At 45.6% G+C, this 26,248-nt stretch overlaps 1 protein-coding gene across 3 annotated transcripts in view; it reads right to left on the bottom strand.

Moving 5' to 3' along the window:
* fam91a1 (family with sequence similarity 91 member A1) overlaps positions 1-26,248 on the bottom strand; it is a 144,878-nt gene that overhangs the window by 30,552 nt on the left and 88,078 nt on the right. For all 3 annotated transcript variants that reach the window (XM_071375273.1, XM_071375274.1, XM_071375275.1), the window contains 5 exons: positions 19,384-19,532; positions 12,702-12,836; positions 11,855-11,968; positions 11,260-11,332; positions 10,848-10,994 (listed from right to left, as the gene is read on the bottom strand). In XM_071375273.1, the coding sequence (XP_071231374.1) occupies positions 10,848-10,994; positions 11,260-11,332; positions 11,855-11,968; positions 12,702-12,836; positions 19,384-19,532 (618 nt within the window). The remainder of the gene's footprint in view (positions 1-10,847; positions 10,995-11,259; positions 11,333-11,854; positions 11,969-12,701; positions 12,837-19,383; positions 19,533-26,248) is intronic.

Here is a 26,248-nt window from a genome sequence, read left to right as displayed (position 1 = left end):
ACGGTCCCCTGTTCTAGACAGTATAGGTTCTATATCTATGGTCCCCTGTTCCAGACAGTATAGGTTCTATATCTATGGTCCCCTGTTCCAGACAGTATAGGTTCTATATCTATGGTCCCCTGTTCCAGACAGTATAGGTTCTATATCTATGGTCCCCTGTTCTAGACAGTATAGGTTCTATATCTATGGTCCCCTGTTCCAGACAGTATAGGTTCTATATCTATGGTCCCCTGTTCTAGACAGTATAGGTTCTATATCTACGGTCCCCTGTTCTAGACAGTATAGGTTCTATATCTACGGTCCCCTGTTCTAGACAGTATAGGTTCTATATCTACGGTCCCCTGTTCTAGACAGTATAGGTTCTATATCTATGGTCCCCTGTTCTAGACAGTATAGGTTCTATATCTATGGTCCCCTGTTCTAGACAGTATAGGTTCTATATCTATGGTCCCCTGTTCTAGACAGTATAGGTTCTATATCTATGGTCCCCTGTTCTAGACAGTATAGGTTCTATGTCTATGGTCCCCTGTTCTAGACAGTATAGGGTCTATATCTATGGTCCCCTGTTCCAGACAGTATAGGTTCTATATCTATGGTCCCCTGTTCTAGACAGTATAGGTTCTATATCTATGGTCCCCTGTTCTAGACAGTATAGGTTCTATATCTATGGTCCCCTGTTCCAGACAGTATAGGTTCTATATCTATGGTCCCCTGTTCTAGACAGTATAGGTTCTATATCTATGGTCCCCTGTTCTAGACAGTATAGGTTCTATATCTATGGTCCCCTGTTCTAGACAGTATAGGTTCTATATCTATGGTCCCCTGTTCTAGACAGTATAGGTTCTATATCTATGGTCCCCTGTTCCAGACAGTATAGGTTCTATATCTATGGTCCCCTGTTCCAGACAGTATAGGTTCTATATCTATGGTCCCCTGTTCCAGACAGTATAGGTTCTATATCTACGGTCCCCTGTTCTAGACAGTATAGGTTCTATATCTACGGTCCCCTGTTCTAGACAGTATAGGTTCTATATCTATGGTCCCCTGTTCTAGACAGTATAGGTTCTATATCTATGGTCCCCTGTTCCAGACAGTATAGGTTCTATATCTATGGTCCCCTGTTCCAGACAGTATAGGTTCTATATCTATGGTCCCCTGTTCTAGACAGTATAGGTTCTATATCTATGGTCCCCTGTTCTAGACAGTATAGGTTCTATATCTATGGTCCCCTGTTCTAGACAGTATAGGTTCTATATCTATGGTCCCCTGTTCTAGACAGTATAGGTTCTATATCTATGGTCCCCTGTGCCAGACAGTATAGGTTCTATATCTATGGCCCCATGTTCTAGACAGTATAGGTTCTATATCTACGGTCCCCTGTTCTAGACAGTATAGGTTCTATATCTATGGTCCCCTGTTCCAGACAGTATAGGGTCTATATCTACGGTCCCCTGTTCCAGACAGTATAGGTTCTATATCTACGGTCCCCTGTTCTAGACAGTATAGGGTCTATATCTATGGTCCCCTGTTCTAGACAGTATAGGTTCTATATCTATGGTCCCCTGTTCCAGACAGTATAGGTTCTATATCTATGGTCCCCTGTTCTAGACAGTATAGGTTCTATATCTACGGTCCCCTGTTCTAGACAGTATAGGTTCTATATCTATGGTCCCCTGTTCCAGACAGTATAGGTTCTATATCTATGGTCCCCTGTTCCAGACAGTATAGGTTCTATATCTATGGTCCCCTGTTCCAGACAGTATAGGTTCTATATCTATGGTCCCCTGTTCTAGACAGTATAGGTTCTATATCTATGGTCCCCTGTTCCAGACAGTATAGGTTCTATATCTATGGTCCCCTGTTCTAGACAGTATAGGTTCTATATCTACGGTCCCCTGTTCTAGACAGTATAGGTTCTATATCTACGGTCCCCTGTTCTAGACAGTATAGGTTCTATATCTACGGTCCCCTGTTCTAGACAGTATAGGTTCTATATCTATGGTCCCCTGTTCTAGACAGTATAGGTTCTATATCTATGGTCCCCTGTTCTAGACAGTATAGGTTCTATATCTATGGTCCCCTGTTCTAGACAGTATAGGTTCTATATCTATGGTCCCCTGTTCTAGACAGTATAGGTTCTATGTCTATGGTCCCCTGTTCTAGACAGTATAGGGTCTATATCTATGGTCCCCTGTTCCAGACAGTATAGGTTCTATATCTATGGTCCCCTGTTCTAGACAGTATAGGTTCTATATCTATGGTCCCCTGTTCTAGACAGTATAGGTTCTATATCTATGGTCCCCTGTTCTAGACAGTATAGGTTCTATATCTATGGTCCCCTGTTCTAGACAGTATAGGTTCTATATCTATGTTCCCCTGTTCCAGACAGTATAGGTTCTATATCTATGGTCCCCTGTTCCAGACAGTATAGGTTCTATATCTATGGTCCCCTGTTCTAGACAGTATAGGTTCTATATCTATGGTCCCCTGTTCCAGACAGTATAGGTTCTATATCTATGGTCCCCTGTTCTAGACAGTATAGGTTCTATATCTATGGTCCCCTGTTCTAGACAGCATAGGTTCTATATCTATGGTCCCCTGTTCTAGACAGTATAGGTTCTATATCTATGGTCCCCTGTTCTAGACAGTATAGGTTCTATATCTATGGTCCCCTGTTCTAGACAGTATAGGTTCTATATATATGGTCCCCTGTTCCAGACAGTATAGGTTCTATATCTATGGTCCCCTGTTCTAGACAATATAGGTTCTATATCTATGGTCCCCTGTTCTAGACAGTATAGGTTCTATATCTATGGTCCCCTGTTCTAGACAGTATAGGTTCTATATCTATGGTCCCCTGTTCTAGACAGTATAGGTTCTATATCTATGGTCCCCTGTTCTAGACAGTATAGGTTCTATATCTATGGTCCCCTGTTCTAGACAGTATAGGTTCTATATCTATGGTCCCCTGTTCTAGACAGTATAGGTTCTATATCTATGGTCCCCTGTTCTAGACAGTATAGGTTCTATATCTATGGTCCCCTGTTCTAGACAGTATAGGTTCTATATATATGGTCCCCTGTTCCAGACAGTATAGGTTCTATATCTATGGTCCCCTGTTCTAGACAGTATAGGTTCTATATCTATGGTTCCCTGTTCTAGACAGTATAGGTTATATATCTATGGTCCCCTGTTCTAGACAGTATAGGTTATATATCTATGGTCCCCTGTTCTAGACAGTATAGGTTCTATGTCTATGGTCCCCTGTTCTAGACAGTATAGGTTCTATATCTATGGTCCCCTGTTCTAGACAGTATAGGTTCTATATCTATGGTCCCCTGTTCCAGACAGTATAGGTTCTATATCTATGGTCCCCTGTTATAGACAGTATAGGTTCTATATCTATGGTCCCCTGTTCTAGACAGTATAGGTTCTATATCTATGGTCCCCTGTTCTAGACAGTATAGGTTCTATATCTATGGTCCCCTGTTCTAGACAGTATAGGTTATATATCTATGGTCCCCTGTTCTAGACAGTATAGGTTCTATATCTATGGTCCCCTGTTCTAGACAGTATAGGTTCTATGTCTATGGTCCCCTGTTCTAGACAGTATAGGGTCTATATCTATGGTCCCCTGTTCCAGACAGTATAGGTTCTATATCTATGGTCCCCTGTTCTAGACAGTATAGGTTCTATATCTATGGTCCCCTGTTCTAGACAGTATAGGTTCTATATCTATGGTCCCCTGTTCTAGACAGTATAGGTTCTATATCTATGGTCCCCTGTTCTAGACAGTATAGGTTCTATATCTATGGTCCCCTGTTCCAGACAGTATAGGTTCTATATCTATGGTCCCCTGTTCCAGACAGTATAGGTTCTATATCTATGGTCCCCTGTTCCAGACAGTATAGGTTCTATATCTACGGTCCCCTGTTCTAGACAGTATAGGTTCTATATCTACGGTCCCCTGTTCTAGACAGTATAGGTTCTATATCTATGGTCCCCTGTTCTAGACAGTATAGGTTCTATATCTATGGTCCCCTGTTCCAGACAGTATAGGTTCTATATCTATGGTCCCCTGTTCCAGACAGTATAGGTTCTATATCTATGGTCCCCTGTTCTAGACAGTATAGGTTCTATATCTATGGTCCCCTGTTCTAGACAGTATAGGTTCTATATCTATGGTCCCCTGTTCTAGACAGTATAGGTTCTATATCTATGGTCCCCTGTTCTAGACAGTATAGGTTCTATATCTATGGTCCCCTGTGCCAGACAGTATAGGTTCTATATCTATGGCCCCATGTTCTAGACAGTATAGGTTCTATATCTACGGTCCCCTGTTCTAGACAGTATAGGTTCTATATCTATGGTCCCCTGTTCCAGACAGTATAGGGTCTATATCTACGGTCCCCTGTTCCAGACAGTATAGGTTCTATATCTACGGTCCCCTGTTCTAGACAGTATAGGGTCTATATCTATGGTCCCCTGTTCTAGACAGTATAGGTTCTATATCTATGGTCCCCTGTTCCAGACAGTATAGGTTCTATATCTATGGTCCCCTGTTCCAGACAGTATAGGTTCTATATCTATGGTCCCCTGTTCTAGACAGTATAGGTTCTATATCTACGGTCCCCTGTTCTAGACAGTATAGGTTCTATATCTATGGTCCCCTGTTCTAGACAGTATAGGTTCTATATCTATGGTCCCCTGTTCCAGACAGTATAGGTTCTATATCTATGGTCCCCTGTTCCAGACAGTATAGGTTCTATATCTATGGTCCCCTGTTCCAGACAGTATAGGTTCTATAACTATGGTCCCCTGTTCTAGACAGTATAGGTTCTATATCTATGGTCCCCTGTTCTAGACAGTATAGGTTCTATATCTATGGTCCCCTGTTCTAGACAGTATAGGTTCTATATCTATGGTCCCCTGTTCTAGACAGTATAGGTTCTATATCTATGGTCCCCTGTTCTAGACAGTATAGGTTCTATATCTATGGTCCCCTGTTCTAGACAGTATAGGTTCTATATCTATGGTCCCCTGTTCTAGACAGTATAGGTTCTATATCTATGGTCCCCTGTTCTAGACAGTATAGGTTCTATATCTATGGTCCCCTGTTCTAGACAGTATAGGTTCTATATCTATGGTCCCCTGTTCTAGACAGTATAGGTTCTATATCTATGGTCCCCTGTTCTAGACAGTATAGGTTCTATATCTATGGTCCCCTGTTCTAGAAAGTATAGGTTCTATATCTATGGTCCCCTGTTCCAGACAGTATAGGTTCTATATCTATGGTCCCCTGTTCCAGACAGTATAGGTTCTATATCTATGGTCCCCTGTTCCAGACAGTATAGGTTCTATATCTATGGTCCCCTGTTCTAGACAGTATAGGTTCTATATCTACGGTCCCCTGTTCTAGACAGTATAGGTTCTATATCTATGGTCCCCTGTTCCAGACAGTATAGGTTCTATATCTATGGTCCCCTGTTCCAGACAGTATAGGTTCTATATCTATGGTCCCCTGTTCCAGACAGTATAGGTTCTATATCTATGGTCCCCTGTTCTAGACAGTATAGGTTCTATATCTATGGTCCCCTGTTCCAGACAGTATAGGTTCTATATCTATGGTCCCCTGTTCTAGACAGTATAGGTTCTATATCTACGGTCCCCTGTTCTAGACAGTATAGGTTCTATATCTACGGTCCCCTGTTCTAGACAGTATAGGTTCTATATCTACGGTCCCCTGTTCTAGACAGTATAGGTTCTATATCTATGGTCCCCTGTTCTAGACAGTATAGGTTCTATATCTATGGTCCCCTGTTCTAGACAGTATAGGTTCTATATCTATGGTCCCCTGTTCTAGACAGTATAGGTTCTATATCTATGGTCCCCTGTTCTAGACAGTATAGGTTCTATGTCTATGGTCCCCTGTTCTAGACAGTATAGGGTCTATATCTATGGTCCCCTGTTCCAGACAGTATAGGTTCTATATCTATGGTCCCCTGTTCTAGACAGTATAGGTTCTATATCTATGGTCCCCTGTTCTAGACAGTATAGGTTCTATATCTATGGTCCCCTGTTCTAGACAGTATAGGTTCTATATCTATGGTCCCCTGTTCTAGACAGTATAGGTTCTATATCTATGTTCCCCTGTTCCAGACAGTATAGGTTCTATATCTATGGTCCCCTGTTCCAGACAGTATAGGTTCTATATCTATGGTCCCCTGTTCCAGACAGTATAGGTTCTATATCTACGGTCCCCTGTTCTAGACAGTATAGGTTCTATATCTACGGTCCCCTGTTCTAGACAGTATAGGTTCTATATCTATGGTCCCCTGTTCTAGACAGTATAGGTTCTATATCTATGGTCCCCTGTTCCAGACAGTATAGGTTCTATATCTATGGTCCCCTGTTCCAGACAGTATAGGTTCTATATCTATGGTCCCCTGTTCTAGACAGTATAGGTTCTATATCTATGGTCCCCTGTTCTAGACAGTATAGGTTCTATATCTATGGTCCCCTGTTCTAGACAGTATAGGTTCTATATCTATGGTCCCCTGTTCTAGACAGTATAGGTTCTATATCTATGGTCCCCTGTGCCAGACAGTATAGGTTCTATATCTATGGCCCCATGTTCTAGACAGTATAGGTTCTATATCTACGGTCCCCTGTTCTAGACAGTATAGGTTCTATATCTATGGTCCCCTGTTCCAGACAGTATAGGGTCTATATCTACGGTCCCCTGTTCCAGACAGTATAGGTTCTATATCTACGGTCCCCTGTTCTAGACAGTATAGGGTCTATATCTATGGTCCCCTGTTCTAGACAGTATAGGTTCTATATCTATGGTCCCCTGTTCCAGACAGTATAGGTTCTATATCTATGGTCCCCTGTTCCAGACAGTATAGGTTCTATATCTATGGTCCCCTGTTCTAGACAGTATAGGTTCTATATCTACGGTCCCCTGTTCTAGACAGTATAGGTTCTATATCTATGGTCCCCTGTTCTAGACAGTATAGGTTCTATATCTATGGTCCCCTGTTCCAGACAGTATAGGTTCTATATCTATGGTCCCCTGTTCCAGACAGTATAGGTTCTATATCTATGGTCCCCTGTTCCAGACAGTATAGGTTCTATATCTATGGTCCCCTGTTCTAGACAGTATAGGTTCTATATCTATGGTCCCCTGTTCTAGACAGTATAGGTTCTATATCTATGGTCCCCTGTTCTAGACAGTATAGGTTCTATATCTATGGTCCCCTGTTCTAGACAGTATAGGTTCTATATCTATGGTCCCCTGTTCTAGACAGTATAGGTTCTATATCTATGGTCCCCTGTTCTAGACAGTATAGGTTCTATATCTATGGTCCCCTGTTCTAGACAGTATAGGTTCTATATCTATGGTCCCCTGTTCTAGACAGTATAGGTTCTATATCTATGGTCCCCTGTTCTAGACAGTATAGGTTCTATATCTATGGTCCCCTGTTCTAGACAGTATAGGTTCTATATCTATGGTCCCCTGTTCTAGACAGTATAGGTTCTATATCTATGGTCCCCTGTTCTAGACAGTATAGGTTCTATATCTATGGTCCCCTGTTCTAGACAGTATAGGTTCTATATCTATGGTCCCCTGTTCCAGACAGTATAGGTTCTATATCTATGGTCCCCTGTTCCAGACAGTATAGGTTCTATATCTATGGTCCCCTGTTCCAGACAGTATAGGTTTTATATCTATGGTCCCCTGTTCTAGACAGTATAGGTTCTATATCTACGGTCCCCTGTTCTAGACAGTATAGGTTCTATATCTATGGTCCCCTGTTCCAGACAGTATAGGTTCTATATCTATGGTCCCCTGTTCCAGACAGTATAGGTTCTATATCTATGGTCCCCTGTTCCAGACAGTATAGGTTCTATATCTATGGTCCCCTGTTCTAGACAGTATAGGTTCTATATCTATGGTCCCCTGTTCCAGACAGTATAGGTTCTATATCTATGGTCCCCTGTTCTAGACAGTATAGGTTCTATATCTACGGTCCCCTGTTCTAGACAGTATAGGTTCTATATCTACGGTCCCCTGTTCTAGACAGTATAGGTTCTATATCTACGGTCCCCTGTTCTAGACAGTATAGGTTCTATATCTATGGTCCCCTGTTCTAGACAGTATAGGTTCTATATCTATGGTCCCCTGTTCTAGACAGTATAGGTTCTATATCTATGGTCCCCTGTTCTAGACAGTATAGGTTCTATATCTATGGTCCCCTGTTCTAGACAGTATAGGTTCTATATCTATGGTCCCCTGTTCCAGACAGTATAGGTTCTATATCTATGGTCCCCTGTTCTAGACAGTATAGGTTCTATATCTACGGTCCCCTGTTCCAGACAGTATAGGTTCTATATCTACGGTCCCCTGTTCTAGACAGTATAGGTTCTATATCTATGGTCCCCTGTTCTAGACAGTATAGGTTCTATATCTATGGTCCCCTGTTCCAGACAGTATAGGTTCTATATCTATGGTCCCCTGTTCTAGACAGTATAGGTTCTATATCTATGGTCCTCTGTTCTAGACAGTATAGGTTCTATATCTACGGTCCCCTGTTCCAGACAGTATAGGTTCTATATCTATGGTCCCCTGTTCTAGACAGTATAGGTTCTATATCTATGGTCCCCTGTTCTAGACAGTATAGGTTATATATCTATGGTCCCCTGTTCTAGACAGTATAGGTTCTATATCTATGGTCCCCTGTTCTAGACAGTATAGGTTCTATATCTATGGTCCCCTGTTCTAGACAGTATAGGTTCTATATCTATGGTCCTCTGTTCCAGACAGGAAAAAGCAAACCAAACCTTTACGGAAAAAGCAAACCATGCAATAATCTGAGTACGGCGCTAAGACGACAAATCAACCCAAAGAGATATCCGCCATGTTGGAGTCAACAGAAGTCAGAAATAGCATTATAAATATTCACTTACCTTTGATGATCTTCATCAGAATGCACTCCCATGAATCCCAGTTCCACAATAAATGTTTGTTTTGTTCGATAATGTCCATCATTTATGTCCAAATTCCTCCTTGTTGTTCGCGCATTCAGTACACAATCTAAACTCACGACGCGCGTGCAAGTCCAGCGGAAAGTACGGACGAAAAGTCCTGTTACAGTCCGTAGAAACATGTCAAACGATGTATAGAATCAATCTTTAGGATGTTTTTAACATAAATCTTCAATAATGTTCCAACCGGAGAATTCCTTTGTCTTCAGAAAAGTAATGGAACAGAGCTCGCTCTCACGTGAACGAACGACACGAGCTCAAAGCATTCTGCCAGACCTCTGACTCATTCCCCTCTCATTCGGCCCCACTTCACAGTAGAAGCATCAAACAAGGTTCTATAGACTGTTGACATCTAGTGGAAGCATTAGGAAGTGCAACATGACCCCATTTCCACTGTATCTTGGATAAGCAAAGAGTTGAAAACCTACAAACCTCAGATTTCCCACTTCCTGGTTGGATTTTTCTCAGGTTTTTGCCTGCCATATGAGTTCTGTTATACTCACAGACATCATTCAAACAGTTTTAGAAACTTCAGAGTGTTTTCTATCCAAATCTACTAATGATATGCATATCCTAGGATCTGGGCCTGAGTAGTAGGCAGTTTACTCTGGGCACGCTTTTCATCCGGACGTGAAAATACTGCCCCCTACCCCAAAGAAGTTAAAACATTGTTGGTTAATGGCTTGTAAGTAAGCATTTCACTGTAAGGTCTACAACTGTTGTATTCGCCGCATGTGACAAATACAATTTTATTTTATTTGATTCATGCAGTCTCCTCTGAACAGTTGATGTTGAGATGTGTCTGTTACTTGAACTCCGTGAAGCATTTATTTGGGCTGCAATTTCTGTGACTGGTAACTCTAATGAACTTATCCTCTGCAGCAGAGGTAACTCTGGGTCTTCCGTTCTTGTGGCAGTCCTCATGAGAGCCAGTTTCATCATAGCACTTGATGGTTTTTGCGACTGCACTTGAAGAAACTTTCATTTTCAAAGTTCATGACATTTTCTGGCTTGACTGACCTTCATGTCTTAAAGTAATGATGGACTGTCGTTTTGCTTTGATTATTTTATTTTATTTATTTATTTTACCTTTATTTAACTAGGCAAGTCAGTTAAGAACAAATTCTTATTTTCAATGACGGCCTAGGAACAGTGGGTTAACTGCCTGTTCAGGGGCAGAACGACAGATTTGTACCTTGTCAGCTCGGGGATTTGAACTTGCAACCTTTCGGTTACTAGTCCAACGCTCTAACCACTAGGCTACCCTGCCGCCCCATTTGAGCTGTTCTTGCCATAATATGGACTTGGTCTTTTACCAAATAGGGCTATCTTCTGTATACCACCCCTACCTCATCACAACTGATTGGCTTAAACACATTAAGATGGAAAGAAATTGCAGAAATGTACTTTTAACAAGGCACACCTGTTAATTGAAATGCATTCCAGGTGACTACCTCGTGAAGCTGGTTGAGAGAATGCCAAGAGTGTGCAAAGCTGTCATCAAGGCAAAGGGTGGCTAATCTCAAATATATCATATATTTTGATTTGTTAACACTTTTTTGGTTACTATATGATTCCATATGTGTTATTTCATAGTTTATGTCTTGACTATTCTACAATGTAGAAAATAGTAAAAAATAAAGAAAAACCCTTGAATGAGTAGGTGTTTCCAAACTTTTGACTGGTATTGTATATATATTGACTGAAGACGGGACGGCCGGGCATTGACTGAAGACGGGAGACTGGTTGGCCAATTACCGTCATCCAAAATTCTATGACCGTCACAAGCCTCCACTCACCCCTGCCGTCGGAGCTCTCGCTGGCCATCCTGCGGTGCCTGGTGTTGGGGTTGAGCATGGTGATGTAACCACACTGGTGCTCCAGATCCACCTTCTCCCTCAGCAGCAGCAGGGCCTTGTGGACACACATGTTGGAGAAGGAGAACTCTGGGCGAGGGGAGGGGGCAGAAAGGGTTAAATTAGGTTAACACAGGAACATGTGTATATCAACTCTTACATGTGATACCTCTAACGTGTCACTTCTAACATGTGTCACGTCTTGTCGTCAACCAAATTCAATTGTTCACAGAGAAAGAAGAGAGGGCTTCAGAAAGCAACAGGTCTCTGAATTGATTATCTGAAACGATCGTCAGTTCTGCAGGCTCAGATAGATCGCAGTGCATCAAATACAGCAGCTAAAAGAACCAGCTACCTCCTTTGAGATCCTCCTGGTCAAACGGGAAGGGGACGTGAACTGTCTCTCCATGACCCTGCACCCCATGGCCCTGTGGACCCAGAGAGACTTACGTTAGAGTGTGTGTGTGTGTGTGTAACGGATATGAAATGGCTAGCTAGTTAGCGGTGGTGCGCGCTAATAGCCTTTCAATCGGTGACGTCACTCGCTTTGAGACCTTGAAGTAGTGGTTCCCCTTGGTCTGCAAGGGCCGCGGCTTTTGTGGAGCGATGGGTAACGATGCTTCGTGGGCGACCGTTGATGATGTGTGCAGAGGGTCCCTGGTTCGCGCCCGGGTCGGGGCGAGGGGACGGACTAAAGTTATACTGTTACATGTGTGAGTGTGTCTTACCTGTATGAGTACAGCAGAGTGTGTGTGTGTGTCTTACCTGTATGAGTACAGCAGAGTGTGTGTGTGTGTCTTACCTGTATGAGTACAGCAGAGTGTGTGTGTGTGTCTTACCTGTATGAGTACAGCAGAGTGTGTGAGGGCGTCTTACCTGTATGAGTACAGCAGAGTGTGTGTGTGTGTCTTACCTGTATGAGTACAGCAGAGTGTGTGAGGGCGTCTTACCTGTATGAGTACAGCAGAGTGTGTGAGGGCGTCATTGAGCATGGTCAGCACGTTGGACGTAGGAACCACACCGGGGTCATGACCCCAGGAAGTGATCAGCAGCCTGTCAAAAACCTGGAACACATACAATAATCACCAGGAATCCTCACAACCAGAAACACTGAGTGTGTCCTTCTGATGACAGGTAGTAGCACTCAGGCCAGACAGCAAGGACCGGCAATTTCTCAGACACAGATAAAGGCTAGTACTAAACTAAAACGGATGTTCAACGGAATTAGATTTTTAGACCAACACTAAGATTAATCTGTGTCCGGGAAACCAGTCCACAGAATATCAGACCATTAAAACTGACCGGGGAGATGTCTAGTAGTTTCTATAGACTGACCTGGGAGATGTCTGGTAGTTTCTATAGACTGACCTGGAAGATGTCTGGTAGTTTCTATAGACTGACCTGGGAGATGTCTGGTAGTTTCTATAGACTGACCTGGGAGATGTCTGGTAGTTTCTATAGACTGACCTGGGAGATGTCTGGTAGTTTCTATAGACTGACCTGGGAGATGTCTGGTAGTTTCTATAGACTGACCTGGGAGATGTCTGGTAGTTTCTATAGACTGACCTGGGAGATGTCTGGTAGTTTCTATAGACTGACCTGGGAGATGTCTGGTAGTTTCTATAGACTGACCTGGAAGATGTCTGGTAGTTTCTATAGACTGACCTGGAAGATGTCTGGTAGTTTCTATAGACTGACCTGGGAGATGTCTGGTAGTTTCTATAGACTGACCTGGGAGATGTCTGGTAGTTTCTATAGACTGACCTGGGAGATGTCTGGTAGTTTCTATAGACTGACCTGGAAGATGTCCGGTAGTTTCCGGAGCCTGGAGCCCTTGGACAGCAGCAGGGAGGGAGGACCCTGGCCGGTCACATGGTACAGGTAGAGCTTGAACCAGATGGAGCTCACTTCGGGGATGGCTGGGCCAATGTGCTGCAGGGGGAACAATAACGTTTATTTATTCATTAACGAATGGTTGATTTGAATAGGGACAGATGCAAACACATACTACTTTATGTACCATTACATAAGACAGATTAGCTGGCCATGGGTCATGGAATTTACAAGAATGTTCAAATCCTGAAAGAAAATAATAGCAGCCTAATCCACCCTCCTGACTGTGGCCGATCCACCCTGCTGACTGTGGCCGATCCACCCTCCTGACTGTGGCCGATCCACCCTGCTGACTGTGGCCGATCCACCCTCCTGACTGTGGCCGATCCACCCTCCTGACTGTGGCCGATCCACCCTGCTGACTGTGGCCGATCCACCCTGCTGACTGTGGCCGATCCACCCTCCTGACTGTGGCCGATCCACCCTGCTGACTGTGGCCGATCCACCCTGCTGACTGTGGCCGATCCACCCTGCTGACTGTGGCCGATCCACCCTGCTGACTGTGGCCGATCCACCCTGCTGACTGTGGCCGATCCACCCTGCTGACTGTGGCCGATCCACCCTCCTGACTGTGGCCGATCCACCCTCCTGACTGTGGCGATCCACCCTGCTGACTGTGGCCGATCCACCCTGCTGACTGTGGCCGATCCACCCTGCTGACTGTGGCCGATCCACCCTGCTGACTGTGGCCGATCCACCCTGCTGACTGTGGCCGATCCACCCTGCTGACTGTGGCCGATCCACCCTGCTGACTGTGGCCGATCCACCCTGCTGACTGTGGCCGATCCACCCTGCTGACTGTGGCCGATCCACCCTGCTGACTGTGGCCGATCCACCCTGCTGACTGTGGCCGATCCACCCTCCTGACTGTGGCCGATCCACCCTCCTGACTGTGGCCGATCCACCCTGCTGACTGTGGCCGATCCACCCTGCTGACTGTGGCCGATCCACCCTGCTGACTGTGGCCGATCCACCCTCCTGACTGTGGCCGATCCACCCTCCTGACTGTGGCCGATCCACCCTCCTGACTGTGGCCGATCCACCCTCCTGACTGTGGCCGATCCACCCTCCTGACTGTGGCCGATCCACCCTCCTGACTGTGGCCGATCCACCCTCCTGACTGTGGCCGATCCACCCTCCTGACTGTGGCCGATCCACCCTCCTGACTGTGGCCGATCCACCCTCCTGACTGTGGCCGATCCACCCTCCTGACTGTGGCCGATCCACCCTCCTGACTGTGGCCGATCCACCCTCCTGACTGTGGCCGATCCACCCTGCTGACTGTGGCCGATCCACCCTGCTGACTGTGGCCGATCCACCCTCCTGACTGTGGCCGATCCACCCTGCTGACTGTGGCCGATCCACCCTCCTGACTGTGGCCGATCCACCCTCCTGACTGTGGCCGATCCACCCTCCTGACTGTGGCCGATCCACCCTGCTGACTGTGGCCGATCCACCCTGCTGACTGTGGCCGATCCACCCTGCTGACTGTGGCCGATCCACCCTCCTGACTGTGGCCGATCCACCCTGCTGACTGTGGCCGATCCACCCTGCTGACTGTGGCCGATCCACCCTGCTGACTGTGGCCGATCCACCCTCCTGACTGTGGCGGATCCACCCTGCTGACTGTGGCCGATCCACCCTGCTGACTGTGGCCGATCCACCCTGCTGACTGTGGCCGATCCACCCTCCTGACTGTGGCCGATCCACCCTCCTGACTGTGGCCGATCCACCCTCCTGACTGTGGCCGATCCACCCTGCTGACTGTGGCCGATCCACCCTGCTGACTGTGGCCGATCTACCCTGCTGACTGTGGCCGATCCACCCTCCTGACTGTGGCCGATCCACCCTCCTGACTGTGGCCGATCCACCCTCCTGACTGTGGCCGATCCACCCTCCTGACTGTGGCCGATCCACCCTCCTGACTGTGGCCGATCCACCCTCCTGACTGTGGCCGATCCACCCTCCTGACTGTGGCCGATCCACCCTCCTGACTGTGGCCGATCCACCCTCCTGACTGTGGCCGATCCACCCTCCTGACTGTGGCCGATCCACCCTCCTGACTGTGGCCGATCCACCCTCCTGACTGTGGCCGATCCACCCTCCTGACTGTGGCCGATCCACCCTCCTGACTGTGGCCGATCCACCCTGCTGACTGTGGCCGATCCACCCTGCTGACTGTGGCCGATCCACCCTCCTGACTGTGGCCGATCCACCCTGCTGACTGTGGCCGATCCACCCTCCTGACTGTGGCCGATCCACCCTCCTGACTGTGGCCGATCCACCCTCCTGACTGTGGCCGATCCACCCTGCTGACTGTGGCCGATCCACCCTGCTGACTGTGGCCGATCCACCCTCCTGACTGTGGCCGATCCACCCTGCTGACTGTGGCCGATCCACCCTGCTGACTGTGGCCGATCCACCCTGCTGACTGTGGCCGATCCACCCTGCTGACTGTGGCCGATCCACCCTGCTGACTGTGGCCGATCCACCCTGCTGACTGTGGCCGATCCACCCTGCTGACTGTGGCCGATCCACCCTCCTGACTGTGGCCGATCCACCCTCCTGACTGTGGCCGATCCACCCTGCTGACTGTGGCCGATCCACCCTGCTGACTGTGGCCGATCCACCCTGCTGACTGTGGCCGATCCACCCTCCTGACTGTGGCCGATCCACCCTGCTGACTGTGGCCGATCCACCCTGCTGACTGTGGCCGATCCACCCTGCTGACTGTGGCCGATCCACCCTGCTGACTGTGGCCGATCCACCCTCCTGACTGTGGCCGATCCACCCTGCTGACTGTGGCCGATCCACCCTGCTGACTGTGGCCGATCCACCCTGCTGACTGTGGCCGATCCACCCTCCTGACTGTGGCGGATCCACCCTGCTGACTGTGGCCGATCCACCCTGCTGACTGTGGCCGATCCACCCTGCTGACTGTGGCCGATCCACCCTCCTGACTGTGGCCGATCCACCCTCCTGACTGTGGCCGATCCACCCTGCTGACTGTGGCCGATCCACCCTCCTGACTGTGGCCGATCCACCCTCCTGACTGTGGCCGATCCACCCTGCTGACTGTGGCCGATCCACCCTGCTGACTGTGGCCGATCCACCCTGCTGACTGTGGCCGATCCACCCTCCTGACTGTGGCCGATCCACCCTGCTGACTGTGGCCGATCCACCCTGCTGACTGTGGCCGATCCACCCTGCTGACTGTGGCCGATCCACCCTGCTGACTGTGGCCGATCCACCCTCCTGACTGTGGCCGATCCACCCTGCTGACTGTGGCCGATCCACCCTGCTGACTGTGGCCGATCCACCCTGCTGACTGTGGCCGATCCACCCTGCTGACTGTGGCCGATCCACCCTGCTGACTGTGCTGTAAGCTCGCGAGATCAGGATCGTTGAACAAGGGGAAAAAACAATGGGTAATGAAAAGAATTTCAAATGACTTCCTGGATGGACTGGATTGAAAAGTGATTTGACTCTAACCCTGGATACCAGAAAGTGAGATGAGATGAAACCAGAGAAAAGGGTGAAATACACAGCCAGATGTCTGTGTGTCAAGGGAGAAGCTCCAGGTGGTATCTGATGCTACTGAGCCAGATGTCTGTGTGTCAGGGGAGAAGCTCCAGGTGGTATCTGATGCTACTGAGCCAGATGTCTGTGTGTCAGGGGAGAAGCTCCAGGTGGTATCTGATGCTACTGAGCCAGATGTCTATGTGTCAGGGGAGAAGCTCCAGCTGGTATCTGATGCTACTGAGCCAGATGTCTGTGTGTCAGGGGAGAAGCTCCAGGTGGTATCTGATGCTACTGAGCCAGATGTCTGTGTGTCAGGGGAGAAGCTCCAGGTGGTATCTGATGCTACTGAGCCAGATGTCTGTGTGTCAGGGGAGAAGCTCCAGGTGGTATCTGATGCTACTGAGCCAGATGTCTGTGTGTCAGGGGAGAAGCTCCAGCTGGTATCTGATGCTACTGAGCCAGATGTCTGTGTGTCAGGGGAGAAGCTCCAGGTGGTATCTGATGCTACTGAGCCAGATGTCTATGTGTCAGGGGAGAAGCTCCAGGTGGTATCTGATACTACTGAGCCAGATGTCTGTGTGTCAGGGGAGAAGCTCCAGGTGGTATCTGATGCTACTGAGCCAGATGTCTGTGTATCAGGGAGAAGCTCCAGGTGGTATCTGATGCTACTGAGCCAGATGTCTATGTGTCAGGGGAGAAGCTCCAGCTGGTATCTGATGCTACTGAGCCAGATGTCTGTGTGTCAGGGGAGAAGCTCCAGGTGGTATCTGATGCTACTGAGCCAGATGTCTGTGTATCAGGGAGAAGCTCCAGGTGGTATCTGATGCTACTGAGCCAGATGTCTGTGTGTCAGGGGAGAAGCTCCAGGTGGTATCTGATGCTACTGAGCCAGATGTCTGTGTGTCAGGGGAGAAGCTCCAGGTGGTATCTGATGCTACTGAGCCAGATGTCTATGTGTCAGGGGAGAAGCTCCAGCTGGTATCTGATGCTACTGAGCCAGATGTCTGTGTGTCAGGGGAGAAGCTCCAGGTGGTATCTGATGCTACTGAGCCAGATGTCTGTGTGTCAGGGGAGAAGCTCCAGGTGGTATCTGATGCTACTGAGCCAGATGTCTGTGTGTCAGGGGAGAAGCTCCAGGTGGTATCTGATGCTACTGAGCCAGATGTCTGTGTGTCAGGGGAGAAGCTCCAGCTGGTATCTGATGCTACTGAGCCAGATGTCTGTGTGTCAGGGGAGAAGCTCCAGGTGGTATCTGATGCTACTGAGCCAGATGTCTATGTGTCAGGGGAGAAGCTCCAGGTGGTATCTGATACTACTGAGCCAGATGTCTGTGTGTCAGGGGAGAAGCTCCAGGTGGTATCTGATGCTACTGAGCCAGATGTCTGTGTATCAGGGAGAAGCTCCAGGTGGTATCTGATGCTACTGAGCCAGATGTCTATGTGTCAGGGGAGAAGCTCCAGCTGGTATCTGATGCTACTGAGCCAGATGTCTGTGTGTCAGGGGAGAAGCTCCAGGTGGTATCTGATGCTACTGAGCCAGATGTCTGTGTGTCAGGGGAGAAGCTCCAGGTGGTATCTGATGCTACTGAGCCAGATGTCTGTGTGTCAGGGGAGAACAGATCAGAGTTGGCTAAAACCGCCCCTTTTACTGAAACGTTGATTAATGTGCAACTGTCCCTGTAAAAATAAAATAAACTCAAACTCAAATAGATTGCACTGTGTGATCTCAGTATATCATGTGTTCTGAAAGGCCCCAGAGTCTGCAACACCACTAAGCAAGGGGCACCACCAAGGAGCTCTCCAAACAGGTCAGGGACAAAGTTGAGAAGTACAGATCAGAGTTGGGTTATAAAAAAATATCTGAAACTTTGAACATAAATCCATTATTAAAAAATGGAAAGAATATGGCACCACAACAAACCTGCCAAGGGAGGGCCGCCCACCAAAACTCACGGACCAGGCAAGGAGGGCATTAATCAGAGAGGCAACAAAGACACCAAAGATAATCCTGAAGGAGCTGCAAAGCTCCACAGCAGAGATTGGAGTATCTGTCCATAGGACCACTTTAAGCCGTACACTCCACAGAGCTGGGCTTTACGGAAGAGTGGCCAGAAAAAAGCCACTGCTTAATGAAGAAAATAAGCAAACATGTTTGTGTGGTGGCAGCATCATGCTCTGGGGGATGTTTTTCCATCGGCAGGGACTAGGAAACTGGTCAGAACTGAAGGAATGATGGATGGCGCTAAATACAGGGAAATTATTGAGGGAAACCTGTTTCAGTCTTCCAGAGATTTGAGACTGGGACGGAGGTTCACCTTCCAGCAGGACAATGACCCTAAGCATACTGCTAAAGCAACACTCGAGTGGTTAAAGGGGAAACATTTAAATGTATTGGAATGGCCTAGTCAAAGCCCAGACCTTAATCCAATTGAGAATCTGTGGTATGACTTAAAGATTGCTGTACACCAGCGGAACCCATCCAACTTGAAGGAGCTGGAGCAGTTTTGCATTGAAGAATGGGCAAAAATCCCAGTGGCTAGATGTGCCAAGCTTATAGAGACATACTCCAAGAGACTTGCAGCTGTAATTGCTGCAAAAGGGGGCTCTACAAAGTTTTGACTTTTGGGGGGTGAACAGTTATGCACGCTCAAGTTTTCACTTTTTTAGTCTTATTTCTTGTTTGTTAAAAAAATAAAAAATATTTTGCATCTTCAAAGTGGTGGGCATGTTGTGTAAATCAAATGATACAAACCCCCCAAAAATCAATTTTAATTCCAGGTTGTAAGGCAACAAAATAGGAAAAATGCCAAGGGGGATGAATACTTTCGCAAGCCACTGTAGTTGTATAGCTCTCTGTTCTCCCTCACATACCAGACTGGAGTCCAGGACAAACTGCTGTCTGAATGATCCCCAGACCTGTTGTGTTCTGGAGCAGTCTCAGAGCATGGTGACCAGTGCTCGCTCGCACGCACACAATCTCAACAGGCCCTAGTCAATCACAGAGGAGCAGCCAGCGTTGCCCGCGGTGGTGAGAGAAAGGTCTGTGAAGTGGAACCAGTGTGTACCTGAGGCGTGCAGCTGCTGATAGGTCGTATCTCGTTGCTGAGCGGTGCCATGGAGACCAGTAGTTTGTAGTTCTTGTTGAGGACACGGCTGCAGGTGGCCTGGTCTAGACCCAGCAGACTCTCACAACGGAGCATGTCCAGGGGCAGGCCTGGGGGGATCAATCACACACACACACACACACACACACACACACACACACACACACACACACACACACACACACACACACACACACACACACACACACACACACACACACACACACACACACACACACACACACACACACACACACGTCAGGGATTCTGTTCGGAAAATTTGGTGTCAGACATTTGACCGGCAGCATTTTAATGAGGTGGACATCTTGAGAAATGTACCGGACCCATATGAATTGGGTGTGGAGCCTGATTAGGGCGTCCACCCACGGTGTTCAGAATGACACAAATCACATTTACATTATGGTCATTCATATTAACAGAAAATGCAAGTCCAGGATGCAACGATGTGCGTTTCTTCTTTACGAATTCTGATGTGAATTTGAACGTGTCAGAATAACTGTCCACATTTACTGTTCCTCAGCCAACAAGACGAGCAACGAACAGGCAAATCACTAGCCTGTACTGTTCCTCAGCCAACAAGACGAGCAACGAACAGGCAAATCACTCGCCTGTACTGTTCCTCAGCCAACAAGACGAGCAACGAACAGGCAAATCACTCGCCTGTACTGTTCCTCAGCCAACAAGATGAGCAACGAACAGCCAAATCACTCGCCTGTATTGTTCCTCAGCCAACAAGATGAGTAACGAACAGCCAAATCACTCGCCTGTACTGTTCCTCAGACAACAAGACGAGCAACTACATCACTAGCCTGTCAATCTACTATCGTAGAAAAGTTGACCTAGACCTATTCAATTGGCCAGCTTGTCATTCTGTGCGACAAAGAAACTGACTCTGGGACAGTTGTAGAGATAAATCCCAAATTCAACCAGTAGGCCTAGGCTACATAAAAACACAACATTAAAAAGCAATGAGTCTGATACAACAGAACATTTAGATAATAAGGTTGATCAACTATTATTTATTCACATTATAAAGCACAGCAATGCGCACAAGGCAGCCGGCCACGTATACAAATGTTCCTTCCATAATGCAATTAGCAGGAAAACACTGTTGTCAAAAGTGCACTGCACATGACAGATGGAAATATCTGTTAGAAATGTATGAAGAGGGGAAATCTAAAGATGCATCAACTAGCATGGGATGCTAATATTACTAGGATTAGCATGGGATGCTAATATGACTAGGATTAGCATGGGATGCTAATATGACTAGGATTATCATCAACTAGCATGGGATGCTAATATGACTAGGATTATTAGCAACTAGCATGGGATGCTAATATGACTAGGATTATCATCAACTAGCATGGGATGCTAATATGACTAGGATTATCATCAACTAGCATGGGATGCTAATATGACTAGGATTATCATCAACTAGCATGGGATGCTAATATGACTAGGGTTATCATGGGTGGCTAATATGACTAGGATTATCATCAACTAGCATGGGTTGTTAATATGACTAGGATTATCATTAACTAGCATGGGATGCTAATATGACTAGGATTATCATCAACTAGCATGGGTTGTTAATATGACTAGGATTATCATTAACTAGCATGGGATGTTAATATGACTAGGATTATCATTAACTAGCATGGGATGCTAATATGACTAGGATTATCATCAACTAGCATGGGATGCTAATATGACTAGGATTATCATCAACTAGCATGGGATGCTAATATGACTAGGATTATCATTAACTAGCATGGGATGCTAATATGACTTGGATTATCATCAACTAGCATGGGATGCTAATATGACTAGGATTATCATCAACTAGCACGGGTTGTTAATATGACTAGGATTATCATGGGTTGCTATTATGACTAGGATTATCATGGGATGCTAATATGACTAGGATTATCATGGGATGCTAATATGACTGGGATTATCATGGGTTGTTAATATGACTAGGATTATCATCAACTAGCATGGGTTGTTAATATGACTAGGATTATCATCAACTAGCATGGGTTGTTAATATGACTAGGATTATCATGGGTTGCTAATATGACTAGGATTATCATGGGTTGCTATTATGACTAGGATTATCATGGGATGCTAATATGACTAGGATTATCATGGGTTGCTAATATGACTAGGATTATCATGGGTTGTTAATATGACTAGGATTATCATCAACTAGCATGGGTTGCTAGTATGACTAGGATTATCATCAACTAGCATGGGGTGCTAATATGACTAGGATTATCATCAACTAGCATGGGTTGTTAATATGACTAGGATTATCATGGGTTGTTAATATGACTAGGATTATCATGGGTTGCTATTATGACTAGGATTATCATGGGATGCTAATATGACTAGGATTATCATGGGATGCTAATATGACTAGGATTAACATGGGTTGTTAATATGACTAGGATTATCATCAGCTAGCATGGGATGCTAATATGACTAGGATTATCATGGGTTGTTAATATGACTAGGATTATCATGGGATGCTAATATGACTAGGATTAACATGGGATGCTAATATGACTAGGATTAACATGGGTTGTTAATATGACTAGGATTATCATCAGCTAGCATGGGTTAATATGACTAGGATTAACATGGGTTGTTAATATGACTAGGATTATCATCAACTAGCATGGGATGCTAATATGACTAGGATTATCATGGGTTGTTAATATGACTAGGATTATCATGGGTTGTTAATATGACTAGGATTATCATGGGTTGTTAATATGACTAGGATTATCATGGGTTGTTAATATGACTAGGATTATCATGGGATGCTAATATGACTAGGATTATCATGGGTTGTTAATATGACTAGGATTATCATCAACTAGCATGGGATGCTAATATGACTAGGATTATCATGGGTTGTTAATATGACTAGGATTATCATGGGTTGTTAATATGACTAGGATTATCATGGGATGCTAATATGACTAGGATTATCATGGGATGTTAATATGACTAGGATTATCATCAACTAGCATGGGATGCTAATATGACTAGGATTATCATGGGTTGTTAATATGACTAGGATTATCATGGGTTGTTAATATGACTAGGATTATCATGGGATGCTAATATGACTAGGATTATCATGGGTTGTTAATATGACTAGGATTATCATGGGATGCTAATATGACTAGGATTATCATGGTTGTTAATATGACTAGGATTATCATGGGATGCTAATATGACTAGGATTATCATGGGATGTTAATATGACTAGGATTATCATGGGATGTTAATATGACTGGGATTATCATGGGTTGTTAATATGACTAGGATTGTGCCTTTGGCTACTAGACAATGAAAGGAAGTTGATTTGAAAACCATTAGAAGATGAGAGAAATATGCTCCTGGTTTCAATGGCATAATGGAAGTCAAAATAATTTCCTCCACGTTTCTATGGTCTGATTTTGGCTAGGCTACTTTGAAAGCAAGGAAAGACATGCCTCATAATATGTAGTAAAACGTTCAGGTTTCCAACAATTAAAGTAAAATGTTTTCAAAATGCATTCTGCCTCCATTGCAAAGTGGAGTGTGACGCGCTGAGGACGCCTGCCTTCCGTTACCGCTGTTTGAGAAGCTGCAGCAGCATCTCTCCTGCTGTCTGACAGATTTACCGCTCAAAGGTTCTGTACGCGTGTGATAAGATACATAACCAATATACTGTACGCACGAGACAAGTTAATTACACTGAATTATACAAATGTTCCTATTGAGCGATGAGCATGACCAGTTAAATTGATTTACATTGACTGGTATTTCCATCAGTAATAAACATTATTTCACAATGGGATTTTTTTTCTTCCTTCACCTGGACAATTGGCCGGCGCCAATTTTATTATTCATCGGCATTTCTATTTTTGGATCGGCCAAAGCCTATTACCGGCTAACCAAAACCCTGACGGACGTGTCAAATCAAACTTTGTCACATGCGCCGAATACAACAAGTGTAGACTTTACCGTGAAATGCTGACTGACAAGCCCTTAACCAACAGCGCAGTTCAAGAAGAGTTATTATTTACCAAGTAGACTAAAATAAAAAGTAATAATAAAAAGTAACACAATAAGAACAACAATAACGAGGCTTTATACAGGGGGCACCGGTACCAAGTCAGTGTGGAGGCTATATACAGGGGGCACCGGTACCAAGTCAGTGTGCAGGGGTACAGTTTGGTTGAGGTAATTTGTACATGTAGGTGGGGGTGAAGTGACTATGCATAGATAATAAACAGAGAGTAGCAGCAGTGTACAAAAGGGGGGGGTTCAATGAAAATTGTCCGGTGCCGATTTTTATGAATTGTTCAGCAGTCTAATGGCTTGGGGGTAGAAGCTGTTGAGGAGCCTTTTGGTCCTAGACTTGGCGCTTGCCGTGCTTTAGCAGAGAAAACAGTCTATAACTTGGGTGACCGGAGTCTCTGACAATTTGATGGTCTTTCCTCTGACCGCCTATTATATAGGTCCTGGATGGCAGGAAGCTTTGCCCCAGTGATGTACTGGGCCGTACGCACTACCCTCTGTAGCGCCTTACAGTCAGATGCCGAGCAGTTGCCATACCAGGCAGTGATGCAACCGGTCAGGATGCTCTCGATGGTGCAGCTGTAGAACCTTTTGAGGATCTGGGGACCCATGCCAAATCTTTTCAGTCTCCTGAGGGGGAAAAGGTTTTGTCGTGCCCTCTTCACGACTGTCTTGGTGTGTTTGGACCATGATAGTCACAGACAGAGATTAATACCAAAACCCTGACGGACGTGTCACACAGAGATTAATCACATACAGCAGCACTATAAACACAAACAGAAGGTATGTTGATTCTGAAATTAGAGTCTCTGGATGTTGTTTTCATCACACTCAGTTCTGTTGGCTGGAGCATTTACACACTCAGTTCTGTTGGCTGGAGTATTTCATTTACACACTCAGTTCTGTTGGCTGGAGCATTTACACACTCAGTTCTGTTGGCTGGAGCATTTACACACTCAGTTCTGTTGGCTGGAGTATTTCATTTACACACTCAGTTCTGTTGGCTGGAGTATTTCATTTACACACTCAGTTCTGTTGGCTGGAGTATTTCATTTACACACTCAGTTCTGTTGGCTGGAGTATTTACACACTCAGTTCTGCTGGCTGGAGTATTTACACACTCAGTTCTGTTGGCTGGAGTATTGCATTTACACACTCAGTTCTGTTGGCTGGAGTATTTCATTTACACACTCAGTTCTGTTGGCTGGAGTATTTCATTTACACACTCAGTTCTGTTGGCTGGAGCATTTACACACTCAGTTCTGTTGGCTGGAGTATTTCATTTACACACTCAGTTCTGTTGGCTGGAGTATTTCATTTACACACTCAGTTCTGTTGGCTGGAGCATTTACACACTCAGTTCTGTTGGCTGGAGCATTTACACACTCAGTTCTGTTGGCTGGAGCATTTACACACTCAGTTCTGTTGGCTGGAGTATTTACACACTCAGTTCTGTTGGCTGGAGCATTTACACACTCAGTTCTGTTGGCTGGAGTATTTCATTTACACACTCAGTTCTGTTGGCTGGAGTATTTCATTTACACACTCAGTTCTGTTGGCTGGAGTATTTCATTTACACACTCAGTTCTGTTGGCTGGAGTATTTCATTTACACACTCAGTTCTGTTGGCTGGAGTATTTCATTTACACACTCAGTTCTGTTGGCTGGAGCATTTCATTTACACACTCAGTTCTGTTGGCTGGAGTATTTCATTTACACACTCAGTTCTGTTGGCTGGAGTATTTCATTTACACACTCAGTTCTGTTGGCTGGAGTATTTACACACTCAGTTCTGTTGGCTGGAGTATTTACACACTCAGTTCTGTTGCTGGAGTATTTACACACTCAGTTCTGTTGGCTGGAGTATTTCATTTACACACTCAGTTCTGTTGGCTGGAGTATTTCATTTACACACTCAGTTCTGTTGGCTGGAGTATTTCATTTACACACTCAGTTCTGTTGGCTGGAGTATTTCATTTACACACTCAGTTCTGTTGGCTGGAGTATTTCATTTACACACTCAGTTCTGTTGGCTGGAGCATTTACACACTCAGTTCTGTTGGCTGGAGTATTTCATTTACACACTCAGTTCTGTTGGCTGGAGCATTTACACACTCAGTTCTGTTGGCTGGAGCATTTACACACTCAGTTCTGTTGGCTGGAGTATTTCATTTACACACTCAGTTCTGTTGGCTGGAGTATTTCATTTACACACTCAGTTCTGTTGGCTGGAGTATTTACACACTCAGTTCTGTTGGCTGGAGTATTTCATTTACACACTCAGTTCTGTTGGCTGGAGTATTTCATTTATACACTCAGTTCTGTTGGCTGGAGTATTTCATTTATACACTCAGTTCTGTTGGCTGGAGCATTTACACACTCAGTTCTGTTGGCTGGAGTATTTCATTTACACACTCAGTTCTGTTGGCTGGAGTATTTCATTTATACACTCAGTTCTGTTGGCTGGAGTATTTCATTTACACACTCAGTTCTGTTGGCTGGAGTATTTCATTTATACACTCAGTTCTGTTGGCTGGAGTATTTCAGTTACACACTCAGTTCTGTTGGCTGGAGTATTTCATTTATACACTCAGTTCTGTTGGCTGGAGTATTTCATTTACACACTCAGTTCTGTTGGCTGGAGTATTTCATTTACACACTCAGTTCTGTTGGCTGGAGTATTTCATTTACACACTCAGTTCTGTTGGCTGGAGTATTTCATTTA

The sequence above is a fragment of the Salvelinus alpinus genome, chromosome 29 (assembly GCF_045679555.1).
Source record: "Salvelinus alpinus chromosome 29, SLU_Salpinus.1, whole genome shotgun sequence".
In the NCBI taxonomy this organism is placed as follows: Eukaryota; Metazoa; Chordata; class Actinopteri; order Salmoniformes; family Salmonidae; genus Salvelinus; species Salvelinus alpinus.
The sequence above is the reverse complement of the archived record's forward strand: the minus strand, read 5'-3'. Positions and strand labels throughout refer to the sequence as shown.